This window comes from Hydractinia symbiolongicarpus, chromosome 5 (assembly GCF_029227915.1).
Source record: "Hydractinia symbiolongicarpus strain clone_291-10 chromosome 5, HSymV2.1, whole genome shotgun sequence".
NCBI lineage: Eukaryota > Metazoa > Cnidaria > Hydrozoa > Anthoathecata > Hydractiniidae > Hydractinia > Hydractinia symbiolongicarpus.
In genome coordinates, this window is record NC_079879.1 from 5,613,987 (window position 1) to 5,631,395 (window position 17,409).

The 17,409-nt window shown below is 33.8% G+C and overlaps 3 protein-coding genes across 5 annotated transcripts; all 3 read right to left on the reverse strand.

Moving 5' to 3' along the window:
• Positions 1 to 243: 243 nt before the first annotated feature.
• LOC130644377 (D(2) dopamine receptor A-like) lies at positions 244 to 6,360 on the reverse strand. Its single transcript, XM_057449962.1, has 2 exons — positions 4,916 to 6,360; positions 244 to 1,806 (listed from the first exon to the last, which is right to left on the reverse strand). The coding sequence occupies exons 1-2, from the start codon at positions 4,933 to 4,935 to the stop codon at positions 489 to 491; spliced, it is 1,338 nt and encodes a 445-aa protein (XP_057305945.1). The 5' UTR covers positions 4,936 to 6,360; the 3' UTR covers positions 244 to 488.
• Positions 6,361 to 8,719: 2,359 nt separating this feature from the next.
• Positions 8,720 to 9,624, reverse strand: LOC130645921 (uncharacterized). The gene is made up of 2 exons (XM_057452046.1): positions 9,088 to 9,624; positions 8,720 to 8,800 (listed from the first exon to the last, which is right to left on the reverse strand). The coding sequence occupies exons 1-2, from the start codon at positions 9,622 to 9,624 to the stop codon at positions 8,720 to 8,722; spliced, it is 618 nt and encodes a 205-aa protein (XP_057308029.1).
• Positions 9,625 to 10,650: 1,026 nt separating this feature from the next.
• Positions 10,651 to 17,408, reverse strand: LOC130644383 (histone RNA hairpin-binding protein-like). 3 transcript variants are annotated; one of them, XM_057449969.1, is made up of 6 exons: positions 17,129 to 17,408; positions 15,348 to 15,497; positions 12,025 to 12,141; positions 11,756 to 11,947; positions 11,501 to 11,665; positions 10,651 to 11,344 (listed from the first exon to the last, which is right to left on the reverse strand). In XM_057449969.1, the coding sequence occupies exons 1-6, from the start codon at positions 17,143 to 17,145 to the stop codon at positions 11,137 to 11,139; spliced, it is 849 nt and encodes a 282-aa protein (XP_057305952.1). In that variant the 5' UTR covers positions 17,146 to 17,408; the 3' UTR covers positions 10,651 to 11,136. The 3 variants fall into 3 exon arrangements, with proteins under 3 accessions (XP_057305952.1, XP_057305953.1, XP_057305951.1); XM_057449970.1 differs by having other exon boundaries at positions 11,756 to 11,944; positions 15,348 to 15,500; XM_057449968.1 differs by having other exon boundaries at positions 15,348 to 15,500.
• Position 17,409: the final 1 nt, after the last annotated feature.

The following is a 17,409-nucleotide window of genomic DNA, read 5'->3' on the forward strand; positions in this document are numbered from 1 at the left end:
TCTAAATCTTTGTGAAGATGTCATCATTTCTGGTAGAATGTTAAAAAATTTAATGCAGTGAAAGAGAACTATAAAGTGATTCTAAAATACACCAACCCGACGAGCTGGGCTACCATTTTGTATTGCGGCGCGGTCTTGAGACTGGGCACGAAGAAGGGGTGAAAAATTAGTTGAGAGAGGAGCAAACAGAGTGAAAAGAAAGAAGAAAATCAATATAGCCATAAACAAACTGTTATTTTATTAAGGAGATATGTCATGTTAAAAATAATGGTGAAATTAAAAGCAAATTATGTTGACTCTGCACATTTTTTAAATAGCACCTGTATTTAATACTTCGTTTATATTTTAATTATACAACCTCAAAAAAAGAATGAATATATTCTATATAAACACATATTATTAAAACTGGATTTTTTTCCCAATCAACGCATATTTATAATGTTCATATTGACAATCGTCAACACAGACTTGACGTCAGGACAACAAGTTTACAAATTGGATTCTTTTGCATCTGCTAGTAAGCTGTCAATCTCCTGAGGAGAGCAATTGAAAGATGTCAAAATCGTATCCTCATTAAAATAGCCATCAATCCCATCCAAGCTACCCATATCCATCAGCCCAGAATCTATCGTGGGCGAACTTCCTGATGTGATATTTTGAACAAGATTAAATGTGGGTTGAAGGAGATTAAGAATGACTGGAGGCTTTGCAGCATTTCTAGTACTTGAGACATCAGAGATGCGTCTCCCATTGATATCGTTAGCGATCGGTTTAGCGTTGCCATAACAATCAACATCACTTAGCGCATTTGTGACGCCACTGTGAGAGCGATATCGCATGATAGATGACATAGCAGTAGCTAATGACGCTTCTGGAGCATTTGCGTTGATATCGCGAACTTCTTTTTTGCTAATACATTTAAATAGAATTGATTTGAAGGCTTGCTTAAAATTGACGTTAAAGTAACCGTAGACAAATGGATTACAACAGCTGTTGAAATACTGCAACAACTTGACTACGCTATGCACGTGATCAAAACCACGTGAGTGGAAAAATTCACAGTTGAGACAATATTGATATAAAATTTGAATTACGTAAAATGGCGTCCAACACACAACAAATAACGAAATAACGATTAAAATTGTTCTTGCCAGCATCCACTCTTGCGATAACGCATTGCTCAATTTGCGTTTAGAATGCTCCTTTATTGTGATAAATATGACAATATAAGCGGCACTTATCAAGAATAAAGGCAACGCGAAACCAAACATAAAGTTAAATATAATATAGTGTCTGAAGTTAGGAATAAGTTTTACGACAGCCACGACGATGCTGTAAAACCAGACGGCAAGAATGGACGTCACCGCAATAGTCTCAGTCATTAAAGTTTTGTGTCTTAACGGCATGACAATTCCAAAATACCTGTCGATACTTATAGCAGTGAGATTGGCGATGGATGAAACGCAACAGATAATATCAATCACATCAATAAATTGATAGAGTTTGAACAAATCGATCCAAGCCGGTAAACTTGCCCAACCCGTTAATTCGTAAGCTAAGAACAAGGGCATCGATATTGTGGCCACAAGTAGATCACTCACCGCTAGTGAGAATACAAAATAGTTTGTAATGATTCTCAAGCGGCGAAACTGACAAAATGCAATGCAGACCAGTGCGTTTCCAATGAAAGTTGTTATAATCAGCACCACGAGGAAGAACGATGAAACGATTTTTCCTTTCGTGATCACATAATCCATCTCAAAGTATTCTTCTTCAAACCAATATGTGTCGTTCTCCATTTTGAATCTAAAAAGAAACCAACCTTTGAACAAACAAGTAAATAAAAACAACAACAACAGGAACAACAAGTTAACACAATTTGAATCTGCAGCCTTCGGTCTGTCACTAGAACATAAACTGACCTAATCAATACAGACTTTTATATTTGCATATTTCTATTTTTAGACTTCCTTTAATTTTAATTATATGTTGAATTTATTTATTTCCTTTCCTTAGAAATGGTATCCATAACTTTCTGTTTAACGACTTAACAAATTTCGTGTGGTGGTTTTGAAATTCTAATGTTCTGTGAAATTCGATTTCCGAAACAATCAAAGCTTGATAACCGCAACCTTTAGTTCTCGATCCAGCTCCTATCACTTGAGTAATTTTTAATCTACATGAGGACAAAACTGCACTTGGAACTTTACACAATGAAACAACTTTTCTAGTTTCCTTAATATCTTGTTGCGTGAAATAACTGAAAAATATAAAAATTTCTTTCCTCTTGAAACTTGTGTGTTTGAAATAATTTAAAATATAATTTCGCGTGAAAAATTTTCTTAAATTTAAAAATCCACTTGAAACGTTATCCACGTAGGGCAGGACAAGGGACATATTTAACTCTTATCGAGAAAATATTGACGTCATTGTCTCGTAGACTGATAAACAGAGCCAAATATCATTTTATCATTATTAATTCGTGTTAACATATTTAGGTGCAATATGGTTCAATCAAGCATGAAGATGGTTTAATGAAGGGATCGTTATGTACCTTACAAAACTTGGGTGTGAAGATTAGCCATGGATTTTTAATATATGCCAAACCTTCCTTTAATTGCGAAAATTATAACCGAAACATATATTTTACTTCAGTTGCTAAAAAAATTACCTTACATTTGATCAAAAAGTTAAGCAAGCGCATCCAACATCTTATCCGATATTTAATTTCTGTGTTGGATGAAATTTTGGATGAAAAATCAAACATTAGATGAAATCAAATTCAAACTTGTGGCGATCCAACAATAATGTTCGTTCTAAAATTCAAGATGGCGGATAAGTGTATGTCAACAGTGTTTGTTGTGATAAACGAACTAATAGAATTTGACAATGAAAAGAGAAATCCAATTCAGTCCTGCTCTCGTCACTTGTTAAAATGTTTTGCTTTTTGTGATATCTTGATCGAGTATTCGATTGTCCAAAACGTTCGAAAAAACGCTCCGTCTGATATGTTTTGCACTAACGTAGGGATAAAAAAACAAATGTTGAATTAAGCTACTATCCTCGCATCCAACATGAAAATCTTGTTGAATGGACCAGAGAGTGTTGGATGAAAAGTTGATTGAGAAGAAACTTAATCCAACTTCATCCAGCACGATGTTTTCATCCTTTTTCATTTTTAAAAATTTTTAAACCTCTTATTGAATCCAACATTTCATCTAACATTAAAATTATCCATGTTGGATGAAATGTTGGATGGGTTTGATTACTAAATGGGAAAAACTTTAAGAGCCTTTAATAAATAAATTATCGGTTTTGGGCCATTCTTAACAATATCAAAGCTAAGTAGTTATTTTGTTTACGAGAAAAAGACTGTTCCATGAATAAGTATAACCATTATCTTAGTGTATGAGAAAAAAAGCTTAACATTGTCAAATCGCATTTTCAAAACTGCGACCAAAACTTAAAGCGTTACTTGTATCTAATGTTGCTGATACTAAAGTTGCTTAGAAATCTTGTAGAATTTTTTACAAATTGTACAAAATTCGTGGTTGCTTATAAAAAATACAGTAATACAGTGTTACCAGGATTTGATCATGGTTGCCGAAATTAGGAGAATTACTAATGAAACCGCTACCACCTTATCCGGATATCATGTATCAACTGATGTAATATTACTCGTGGCTTATGTGTGTTGATAATTCTAGCTGAGGACGATTCATCCTGATCGGAACTCGTGTGAAATATTGGTTTGAGCCACGTGGTTCACTATCTTTGAAAGAAAAAACAACCAAAAGTTGCAGAGGAAGTACGATTTGAAGTCATTGACAATTGGGTAGAGAAGAAAAACCCAATAAGGAAAAATTAAATTTAATGATCAATTTTTTTATACTTGCTAAGCAGATAAAAAAATGTGGGATGGTGTCAACAAAACCAGTGTGATTTGATATTATGAAATAAGTCATTTTTTTTTTACAATAAAGTAATGGAAAAAAAAAACAGAAAATGGAGGTGTAGAATAATTAATTTGAATTCTCCTACTTTATTCTGCATTTTTTCTATCATTGTTTACATTAATTATTATATATTTGTTTAATTTTTTTCAACTTTATTCGCTATTCGCTTTCGTGATGCAATTTAAAATGTTTTATTTACATCATAATTTCTGTCATTTCATCCACTTATCAGCTAATTATTGCTCATAGTTTATTTTGGATTACTTCAAAACAAATAAGGTAGTGAACTATGGAGGGACCGAGAACTTTTTGCCTGCAATATTTTTTTCGTTTCTGTTAAAAAAGGGTTTTTGTACTTAAACTTTTGGAAATCTATGTAACTATTATTTATATCCGGCGGCCATTATGAATAACTTAGAATCAAAACTTTTTTTCTAAACAAACCATGTTGGGGCAATCAGGCTTTACATGGGACATCTTCGACTCTCTACTTTGAAAACTGTGCAACGACTAACAGTGACGATAATTATTAAGGTCGATACTGTGTGAAACAAGATTAGACGAAAAATGTAAAATACACTATGAGACGTTTGCTGATTGCAACCCGCTTATGAAGAATTTTTGTCGCATGTTAGATAATATATTTTTAGCAGTATCGCGAAAGTGTTGATATATTTTGGTAACCATTTTTTTTACTAACTTCATTCTGGCAACGAGGTTTTCAAAATGTTGTATTTATAAGGCGTTAAATCAACATAAAATACCGTATACAGAAGGTATGAATGCTGTGCCAAACTCAATATTCATGAAAATATATTTGATAATTTTGCATCAAAAGAACTAACAGTGAAGCAAAATTTAAACTCTGGACTGAATTTTTGAAATATTTTTGCCTGAGCTAAATAAAAAAAAACTAAAATAAAAAATACTGAGGAACATTAAAAATTATTTATACCAACCTTAGGTGTGTGTGTAACATCTGTCTGGCAAATGTGTTTTTTCTTCCAAAGGTGGTCTCTTAAAAGACGGTCTGTATTCAGATTTTGATTGCCACATTATTTGTTAATAACCTCATTAACCTTGTAATTAGGTACTCTGTTTAATTCTTGAACGGGTATTTAGGATTATGATGTTTCAAACAATGGATTTTGTTGATTACTTGAATTTCAAGTTTCCTGTTCCCAAAGACACAAACTTTTCTTCACAAACGGACAAACAAGCAAGTCATTAAATCATTAAAAACTTTCTTACCATTTTTTTTTTACTGAGTTATCTATTAAAAATAAAAAAGGGCCTGGTATCTACATTATTAACTTTTGAGCAATGATGTCATAAGAAAATGGGAGGTATTACAATAGCATGAGAAAAATGTGGAATGACTGAAACAAATCAATCAATACAAGCACCGCATGAACAGCAGAAGAAAAATATTTTGGAAAATTATGAAAATTCTACCTATACTTCACGGAATTTTATATTTTTCAGACTTGCTGTAAAGGCGCTGATTAGAGCTTGCACATTCCTTCAGCGCCCATATGGCGGTTACTTATTGTTTTATTTGCTTTATTTTTTACTACAATGCTGCAAATGCTTCTTCACGAAGAAACTTGTCCGACCTTTGAATTACAACTTTTTTTTCTTTTGGACGAATTTAAAATTTTTCGACCTACGCAATCTTTTTACCGCTGATGAATTAATTGTTTAACATTTTTAATGGATATAAACCATACAACATCCTTCCCATGTTGCTTGGAAAAAGGCGTTTTATTGCGCATGCGTAAAACAACTTACATCTTATCAGAAAATTGATGTCTACGTTAGACGGCGTTACTTTCCCATCTGTTTGATCTGTTTTTACCTAAGTGGATAATATTTGTTTACTGAGCTTAAACGAAAACAATTTGTCGGCTTATTAAGACGTCAGTCGGCGTTTGAACTCTCTTAAACTTATAAAGAATTGTATAATTGGTTGCGTAAAATTATATCACGAAGTGAAATTGTCTAAGCTAAAGCGCCAGACAGAGATAAGTCAATATAAAAACAAACTGAGTCAGCAGATATTTCCTAAGTAATTTATTGATTGTTTAAGTGATCAGTATTACTTTCACACGATACTAAATACTTATTGGTTACCATTATGAATGAGATATCGCAAGTGAAAGTAAATACGGTATAGACTCGACTCCTCCCTTACAATAAGCAGACATCAATGGGACCTCAAGGAAGCATTGCCCTACAAATAGGTTTTTCTTGTATTGGTTTAACTTCAAAAGCCTGATTTTGGGTATTAGAGTATAGTGAAATCGACCGCAAATTCTAAGAAGCCAGCTTTAGCAGAAGAAGAAACCTTGACGCAATATACTGTGAATGTTTTCTCCTTCATCCATAAAATAGTATAACAGACTGAAGACATTTTTACGAGTTTTCATTTGTATGGCTATAAAAAATCTACAAAATGGATAAAAAATTTAATGAAACTATAAAACATTGTCGTCTTTTTATAGTAACGCTTCTCTATCGCTGGCCGAGCAATGGTGAAACCCTTATAACAAAAATCTCCATAGCAGATACTTTATAACGAACATCTCGTTAGTAGTTCCATTTCAAGTTTCTAAATTACGATTCATCCTAGCGGCCACGCTCAACGATAAGTTATAAAAAACAAATCCAATCACAAGTTTATTTATACTTTACAAGACAATTAAAAGTTTTGTGCGTCTTAAATCTACTTTGCCCGACCTCGTAATAACGGCTCGGGGACAACATGACAATGGGAACGAGGTTGAATTTTACTCTTTGAATAAAAACTGGCATATTTACTACATATTTCCTTTAGGTTTTCTTTTTAATGCCAAAACTAGGCTCTTGTCACGTTATAGAGTCTATTATAGAGAAGTCTTACGGTGTTTAAAAAAGACTGTCTTCGACTGTATACTGTGAAATAAATTTAGATGATTTTATTTTCAAAGAAAAAGCATTATTCCAAATGTTTTCCAAACTTTCAATGTTCTGTCACCGCCTGCTTACCTATTTTCAGAAACCAATTTTCTTCATACAGATTTGGCATTCTAATCATTTTTTTCGTTTCCGCTTTGAAATTTTATGAGAATTTAAAGAATGTGTTATGCACAGAGAACTTGAAGTCTCGTGAACAAGCAAGCACATGTGAAGTTGCGCAAATGTTAGCTAAGGGAGATAATATATGAGGTACATTATTGCAGTCAGAAGTAAAAAAATCAAACACAAGTTGGCACAATGATAAAGAAAGTTTTTGTTTTCAAAATAAATTCTTCAGAAAACGTAAATAGTACGTCAAACTTGGTGTAAAAACTTGGCAGCCATGGAATCCCGAAATCTTTGAATCTGCAAGAAGGGTTTTTATTTTCTTAGTTCTTTAATTTAGTTTTTCAAAATGCGCTGTTGTAATGTTGATAAACATGAAAGTACAGCAAAGAGGAAATAAATAATTTTTATTTTGGCGTGTATAGCTTTGGACAAATTGATCTCAATTTAAAGATAATTGTTTTCCATCAAGCTTCTCTCTATGGTAGTGACTTTCTTAAAGAACATATCAAAAACAAACACAATTTATCATCCATCCAGCCTTGCTTGACAACTGGGACAATACACCAATGACATTCACGCCCGATTTTGAATTTAATGCGCGTTCAGGGGTCTAGGACAAAGATAGTGTACACAGGGATTTGTTTTGGTATACGCTGGAAGGCTGAAACAAGCCATTTTTGTTGTAATCAAAGTAATTTGGTGCATATACTTTGGTTTATTTTGTAGTTACATTTAGTATGGGTCCATCACAATGTGCTGGTGTAAAGTGTCTTAAAAATAAAAGAAAACTTGACAAGTTGGTGAATTTAGAATGCAATATACATGCTGGAAAAAGAAAAGCAGACTGCCTTTTTGTTTGTTTTCTTTTCCTGGGCCTAAATTGGACCAAGATCGAAGACAGAGGTGGGTTCAATTAATGAAAAGAACAACTGCCAAAAATGCTCCCTTGTTATCAAAGCTAAGTGATAGAGTTTGTTCACTTCATTTTTTTAATAACGAGCCCACACTTCCGCACCCTAATTCTTCTTCGCATCTTAGCTATAACACAGCTCCAGTGAATCTGAGACGAACACTATTCCGTCACCCTTGTCCAAAAAGAGAAGGTCGTCATTAACTGATTACGCCAATTCTTTGTTAGATGAATTTGGTAGCTCCACAGCACCCGGTGATTTCAGTAGCTTATTACCTCCCAGTGAACCATTTTCATCTCCTGTCTTGGCAGACCATGATTATTCGGAAAACAAAAAAGAATGCCCTGGTTGCAAAGACAAAGGTTATCTCCTCCAGTCTTTAAATAAGAAAATCAATTTGTTATCACTGGAAAACAAAGTTTTAAAAAGGAAGCTTGCATTTAATAAAGCCAAAGCATCTATTTTCACCTGAAGAAAGATTACAAGGGATAAAAGAATGAACTTTTACACCGGTATTACAACAATTGCTGGGTTTAATTCTCTGTTTTCCTTGGTCGAGCCTCACTTGTCAAAAGTTAAATACTGGAGGGGTGTTAAGTCTCGTTTCCAGTAAAGCGCTAGAAATTTGTGTACACTAACTTTCCCCCAGACCCCTTTTCCCGCACGGTCCCGGGAGATGTCGGATTGGTGTATAAAAGTTATGGTGCGTTAGTTCGCGCGCGTACTCATAATGCCTCGCGGAAATATTTTTCTTTTTTTATGCAACGCACCAACACTGACTAAAAATTATGTCTTTTGCTTCGTCTTTTCTATCCAATTAAAATACAAATGGGCCTTGTACACTACATGCGATATTGTACCAAATCTCTAGTCCAACAAACATAAAAAATAGCGATAGAATATTATCTTTTTGTACATTTATTAGCCGAAACAGGACATGAGATTATTGCACTTAAGAAAGTTTGCTGTGTGAATACCGTAAATCTCCAAATAAACGCCCTGGGCGTTTATTTAATTTTCCGAGTTTTGAGGGGGGCGTTTATTAGAGGGAGGCGTTTAAAAGAGGGAGGCGTTTATTTAATTTCAGTTATATTTCTTTTACACAACAGTTAAAAAATCATCTTCTTCATCTTCATCTGAAGATCATTTGCAACCTCGATGTCAGAATCGGTAGGTTCGAATGGGTTGACTTTATTAGCATCGGTATTATTTACCACCTTAGTTTGGTCTGATGCACCGGCAGAACAAGGTTGGGTACTTTTGAAGCAATGAATATTGTTGTCTTCACTCCCGTCGTTTTTTAGATTTAGGGCACAACCCTTAAATGAATCAATGATGAGATCTTTTTTCATCATTTCCCAAGCACGTAAAATCCATTCTACAACTGTGCGTCGGGGGGCTTGTTTCATGTTTCCTCCTACCGTATATTGGTGGACACCATTATCCAACCATTCATCGTACATATCAGAAATAAATCCTTTAAACGGTTTATTCCAGTACACATCTGGGGCCTGAATGTACTTTATACACTCACCTGGAATTAGAGCACTTTCGACTTTCATTTTTTTCAATGAAACTTTAACCTCGTCGGTCATATGAACTTCGAATGTATCCCACACAAGAAGCCTTTTACCGAAGGAGAAAGATCCAACAACTTGTTTGTACCACTGTAGCGTAAGTTCCTCGTTCATCTAACCATTTCCTGATGATGCAACGATACATTTTGCATCATTACATCTATTACACGCCCCTCTAGAGGCCTTAGTTTGGTCTGATGCACCGGCAGAACAAGGTTGGGTACTTTTGAAGCAATGAATATTGTTGTCTTCACTCCCGTCGTTTTTTAGATTTAGGGCACAACCCTTAAATGAATCAATGATGAGATCTTTTTTCATCATTTCCCAAGCACGTAAAATCCATTCTACAACTGTGCGTCGGGGGGCTTGTTTCATGTTTCCTCCTACCGTATATTGGTGGACACCATTATCCAACCATTCATCGTACATATCAGAAATAAATCCTTTAAACGGTTTATTCCAGTACACATCTGGGGCCTGAATGTACTTTATACACTCACCTGGAATTAGAGCACTTTCGACTTTCATTTTTTTCAATGAAACTTTAACCTCGTCGGTCATATGAACTTCGAATGTATCCCACACAAGAAGCCTTTTACCGAAGGAGAAAGATCCAACAACTTGTTTGTACCACTGTAGCGTAAGTTCCTCGTTCATCTAACCATTTCCTGATGATGCAACGATACATTTTGCATCATTACATCTATTACACGCCCCTCTAGAGGGAGGGGCGTTTAATAGAGGGGGCGTTTAAAAGAGGGAGGTTATAAAATATTTCGGTTAAGGGGGGCGTTTATTAGAGGGGGAGGCGTTTAAAAGATGGGGGGGTTATAAAATATTTCGGTTAAGGGGGGCGTTTATTAGAGGGGGAGGCGTTTAAAAGATGGGGGCGTTTATTTGGAGATTTACGGTAACTATTTTGCATGTTAGAAATTGTTGCAGCATGCATTCTCATATCAGAAAGGCAACGGGAGTGTTTGCAAAAAGAAAATTCCCATCTATAGTCCTACTGGTACTCAAAAATAATACAAATATAAAATAATACATTTCGCCAAAAATTTGTCCGCAAAATTTTTGATACGTAGACGTGCATCATTCGTCTTTAGCAAAACCTGCAAGTGTTGTTTTGGACGTAGCACATTGTAAAAAGTTTGGGAAGAGTATATTTCAGTAAAATAAACAATTACGCATTATGTACACAATTTCAGGTTGCAAGATATTTGCAACCTAAACTCCTTCTGAACACTACTATATTTACAATCTCTCGATCAGAAATTTTACATTAACACAAAATCAGAAATGCGATAGATAGTTTTTTAAAAAAATACAACATTTTAACTTATAATTTCGAAATTTCCCAAATTTCAGGTTTTTAAGGTCGCTGGTCAAAGGCAAGTTTTCTGTGAATAAAATAAAGTACCCTAAAAAAGTAAAAGATTTTTAGAAATAATTATCTATATTTACAACTTTAAAAATAACAGTTAAATAATGCTATAGATATGTTCTATGTGATCAACGAGAAAGACTATTTCATATGCATAAAATAACTTCTCATAATCTTACTTGTCAAAAGCTACACATATGTTTAATCTATTGCCAAGCTATTCTCTAGAACTATTGGAAGTTTTACGCAACATGAATATTGAAGTTTTCATTTTCAGCAAACTCGTATTTACCAAATAAAAACTCTTCTTCGGGTATATTAGCCAAACCATCATGGTAACCTCGCTGCGAATCCTCGTTTGAACTAGTTTGACTGCTGTTTTCAGAGTGACAGTCATCTGTTTCCATACTGTCATCAATGTGTCTCTTTTGGAAGACATCGTCAACAGGACTGTGTAGAAAAAAAATATTACTTTTGAACATTCTTGGTTAAAGTTACAAAAAATAAATACAAAATCAGCACCAAATACATGACATAAAACGAATACATCAATAAATAGAAATACCACATTGTACACATTAAACTACAGAACAAGGCAATGTCTACCTTGAGGGGATGTTGCAAAAACTGTTTTCGTTTTGTGCAACCAAACTTGGTGGATCCCAGAAATGAAGTTTTCGTCTCCAGATTCTCATTATTCCACTCCAAGATCTAGTACTACATACAGTGAACTTGTTTGGGGTCCAAGGATGATCTTTTGTCCTTTCTCTTCTAATAAATAGAAATCAAGGTGTTACTTAAATATATCCTTATATGCGATCCTTAAGAAAATAATAAATTGGTAAAATTCGAACGCATTACCTTGTTACCTCAGCGACATATTTTCTATAACCTTCAGTATTTTTTCCGATATCGATTTGTCTCTGTCTTGTGGATAATCTTTTCTCATCCGTTTCAATAGGTTTCGCAATAGCGCGTGATTTAACATGCTCGTAACGCTTAGGGAATTGATTCGAATTCACCTCAGACAGTGGCATTTTGCGTCTTGCCCTACTAAGAAAACAAAGAAACTATTTTGTTATGGAAATTTTTAATATGAAAATAAATTCCACAAAATAGTTGTATATTACTCTGATCTATTTCCTTGTGATCTGCTTCGTTCATTTTGCCGCCTGTCTTCATCCTCCATAATGTCACCCCATGATTTTGATGCACTGCTGGAGGGACTGCTGTTTTTCGGAGTATAGCTGTGACACGAAAAGTAATTTTATCTTAACTAGCTAGCTTTTTTATTGATTGGAAAAGAATTAATCACTACTTTAACGGAAATACTTTTCGCAGGTAGATGATTTAGTGGGTGAAAAGTTACATTTGGTGGGTGTTAATTTTTGTGACTGTTTGGAAAAATTTTTGCAGGTATTAATTTTTGCACTTTTTCTTTGCTATGCAAATAAAAATTATGATTTCTCAAAAAAAACTATAATTTCAAAAAATTTGTTGTTGTTTCCAAACTGCTCTATTTTGATAAGTTGACCCTTAAACTCAATATATATATATATTATCTTCCCATTATATATTTATATTTTTATAATGTATACTAGCCAAATTCCCGTGGAAGAATCCACTAAATCTCTTATTGAGTCCTTTTCAGGGGTGCCAAATAAAAACATAGAACTCAGTAATTTGAATTTTCAAAACTCACATTTCGACCTCGACCCCGGGCTCTTTGTCTCTTTTATAAAGGGGTGGCAAAAAGAGAAAAAAGCCCTGGGATCAAGGTTGCTCACAATCTGCATTATTCTCTGTTTATAACCGCAGATGTGCAACAAAAAAGAATTATGAAATAAAAATGGAAAATGTCCAAAAAAATCAAAGGCGTCTAACAACCGTTACGTAAAAAGCGAAGTACGCAAAAACTATACACTTGCTTTGCCATTCTAGAAATACACCAGGGGAAAAAAGGATACTAAACATAAAAAAAAATCCAACATTTTTCAAAGTCATACAAAATCAGCTTTTTAGTGTATTGCAAACGGCAAACCTTCCAAAATTATACTCAAAATATAAGAAATTAATAGTTGAAAACAAAAAGAGAAATATAAAAACTTGAATCATTTAGTATGTTGTACATCTATTGAAATATTTCAATCCGAAATATTAAAAGAACAGACCCAACTATAGTTAGGATCACGCTTAAAATCAAAGAAGATAACAATGCAGCGTTTTCGAATTTAAGAATCGAATATATTATCGAATATATTTATATATATAGAGAAAGGGCTGAAGGTAAACACAGCAAAGTCTAAAGTCATGATAAGTAGCATTGCAGCCAAGTGTGACCTTGTAGTTGGAAAGTGGCCTTGTGGAGTTTGCAGGAAAGGGGTTGGTAGTAACTCAATTTTTTGTCAGACTTGCAAGCATTGGGTACATAAGAAGTGCAGTAGTATTAGTGGAAGGTTAAGAGCTGGCATACAGTTTGTATGCAAGCGTTGCAAAGGTGAGATTATAGAGAATAAAGTATTTCCAGCTTTAATGATGTACAACAGTGGATCGTTAGAGATAGTTAAGCAGAAAGATCTTGACCGTTTAGAAAGGAATGATATGAGAATGGTTAGGTGGATGTGTAATGCCAGTCTGAGAGACAGAAAGAGTTCAGATGAGCTGAGAAGCAGGCTAAGTCTCCGTAGAATTAAAGATGTTATCCAGATAAGAAGATTGAATTGGCTGGGGCACTTGGAAAGAATGGAGGAGGATAATTGGGTAAGAAAGTGTAGAGACTTGATAATTCCTGGGGCAAAGCCCAGAGGCAGACCAAGAAAGACTTGGCAGGAGGTTATAAGGACAGACTTGATAGAGAGGAAGTTGAGTATAGATCTAACACAGTCTAGATCAGATTGGAAGAGGGTCATTAATATACCCCGTCCAACCCATGCTAGCATGGAAAACGGACGTTAAGCCGAGAATGATGATGATGATGATGATATATTTCAAACGGCAACGTAACAGATGTAAACATTGATTTAAGTTTAGGTTTTAGGTTTAGTTTAAATTTCTTTGACAAATGCTATCCTCATTATTCTCAATATGTTCTTAACATGACTATGGCCTGAAAACATCTAATGCCTTAATGAAAAAAAAGCATGCCATAAGTTACTATGGCTAGGTAATGTCAATTCTACTACATGTAGCGGCCCATTGCTTGGACAAAAAAAGTTCAGTTCGTTTGATATACAATAAAAAAAGTAAACTTCTAATCAATTTTGTGCGTCATACAAATCTTCATATTTAAAACAAACTATTAAGCTTACACATATTTTTAGGATATTCTAAACTTCTGACCCATTTTCAGAGTATGTACTTACAAAATAAGTGCTTAAAGAAAATATTTTCTAAACAACGAACCTGCTTTTCTTTTACTTCTCAGTAGGTAGCTTGCTAGCGTTCTCCTAATAAAACTCCAATCAGTTTTTTATACTAATACTTTTTAATACTAAACTTCGTTTCATCCCAAAGAGAACAAGTTGAAGATGCATACAATTGCCCGAAACATTTCCAATCAGTTCTCTTTGTGATGTTAAATCATCGTACGTTAGAAACATTTCTAACTACAAACACCAACTTCGTTTGACAACAACACAACGGTTTGTTTTTTACATTTCAGATTCGAATTACATTCATATTCGAATCCAATAGGATTTTTATAAAAGGAAGAAACCTCGGTTCCAAAACACACAAATGGAAAATATAGAAAAACAAATATAAGCTTTAATCTAACCTCATGATGAGTAAACAATGTTTGAAATAACTTTTTTTCAGGATTACTTTGAAAAACAGACAACCTTCTTTGCTCCGCTTTTCTTTTTTCAGTTTATAAACAACTTGTTTCCGCTAGATACGGCATGGACATTAATCCGGGGTTAAAATTAAACTATTATATTTATAACGACTCCGTGGGGCTTAAAATAAAAACAAAACAAATAAAAACGTTTAAAAATAAAAAAATTAGTTTCAATAAAATAAAGTTTTCAGTAAAATAGAGTTTTATTTTTTAAGAAAGAAGAATTAAATGATTATATAGTAACCCCTAATTTGCGTTGTTTTTTTAACTTGGTAAATTTTAGCGTAACGCCACATCATAAAAAAGTGACCTGTACTTTGCGTGTGTAACATGGCTACTCACACAAGTGTATTATTATATAGATAATGGATTTTGCCAGTGGCTCCTTGCTAAAATTTAAAAAGTTTAAAAACAAAGGCTGGATAATCTTACAAACAACCTGAACTGTATAAATTAAATGCATATCTGAAATTATATAAATTTCAAGATTATCTTTACCAACCATTAAGCAACTTAGGCCGAAGTAAAACTTTTCTCTAGCAATACAGGTTTCTTAAATAAAAAGTAAAGAGAACATGTACGCCAATTTATAGTGATAAAAAATGCTGGTCATACCTGGTGTAACTTTCAAAGTGTTCCACTGTATATTTTAGTTCTGGATATTCATCAATATTATAGGAGTATTTGTTGCCCCTGCTGGACTTCTTCCTACTATCACCAGCATATTCTTGCTTGCGTTTTTTATCACCAGTTTTATGACGAGAACTGCTAAAAAAATAATAAAAAAAGTTTAACGATTTAACACTGATTTAACAAAAAAAACAATGTGATAATTGTCATAATTGTTAATTCAGCAACCTGATCCAACTATATATGTAAAAATGTAAACCAAAGAAAGAAGCAAGAAAAGGAACATTTTTTAAAAAATATTTTTACATTTGCACATTGATTTAAATCATAATTGTGTATAAGCTGGAACTCAATCCATGTATCCATGTTATCTTCTTTTGTATAATGAAATGACTTGTTTACAAAACAACCTAAACCATTATTAACAAATTATTCTGCACTATTGTTACATCAACCTATTTTTTAAGCTTTTTAAATTTTTTTAAACAAAAACAGCATCCATACCAAGACACAAAATATATTTGATTGACTGATGTTTTTACTCTCGATAGGCAATATCAAAATGTGGCGAAGTAGCTATGAAGGCAATGAACAATGCGAACCTTTATAAAACAAGTTAAGGATTGTGTGGTTTAATGAAGGCTTTTGAGGTCAGGAAGGCCATAGTATATAATATGTGCATCCTGAATTCCTGTATGTGACTGGCCAGATATAAAAATATCACAATAGCATTAAGAAATGGCGCTAAGATTGAGTTTGGGAGGATTGTTGATAGTTATGGATCAATTATTTTTATTATGTAAATAGGTGTCTCAGAGGCTGCGAACATAGCGTATACCTACCAAATTATGTGTACGTCCTAATCCCGTGATTTCACCTTTCTCTGTAACTTTCTCTTTAAACTGGCAACAATAGATGGATATGACACGATATCCTGAGCCTTACGTCTATAACGTACTATTATTGCCATATTCACTGGCACCAAAACTTTACAGAACAGATACCCTAAACATTGCTGGAGTAGATCACAGATAAGAAAAGTTTTGTGGGTGGGGAAATGACATGCAATGATTCATTAAATACCAAACAAACCTATATTATTATTAAACTAGACAAGCTGGGAAATATTTTTAAGGAAAAAAAATTATTAACACATCTCCTCCACAATAATATGCTTCACCAAGTTTTCCTAATGTGACATTTGTTTTTGAGCATCAGAAAAAGGTACATGGCGATGTTTTAAGCAGCTATTAGCTCCATCTGAGACAAGTTGCCAAGTATTACACCCATTTTAATTATAAATGGACTTATAAATAATTCCAGTGGATCTCACATTGGAAAAAAACACATCACAAAATTAAAACGTAAATCACAGAAATAGGACATTTTATTCTTTTTTGCTCAACCCTGTGCCAACGCACACATTGTTCACCAGCATATTCATATTCATAGCATATCCAGCATACTCTGTACAACTCCGTTCACCATATGTGGTGAACGAAGTTGCAGGATCGTCACTCTAGAGCTCTTTGTTTAGGTATATAATCACGTAACTTAGGACGTCATAGAGTATATAGCTAAAGGTCCTTTTAGGTAGGGGGTGAATGACTTCTACAGGATGGGGGTTAATGATTTTTGACAATAAGTTGGTGAGGACGGTTGTTTTGAGGTCTGATTAATTGTAAATGGAAGAAAAAGTGGGGGAAAGACGCCTGTGAGTAGCTAGCTAGATAACTGTAAAAATAGATTAAAATAAATAAATATACTTGTAATTATCGCTCATTGTTTCGATGAAAATTTTTAACAGCTATGCTATCGTTCTGTCTCTTCCGTGAAGCTCTGTACTCCTGTCTTCTCGCTTCTTGTGCTACTTCACTTCACTTCACCAAACAAAAACTTTTGCGCCTGAATTTTCCCGCTTGTTCTATCAAAAACTGGCAATTAAACTACATAACATGCACTTTACGTTTAGATATACATTTTTGTATATACACATATACATTGTATTTTGACCACTCTTTCTTAACAGTTTTAATAATAAAAAGAA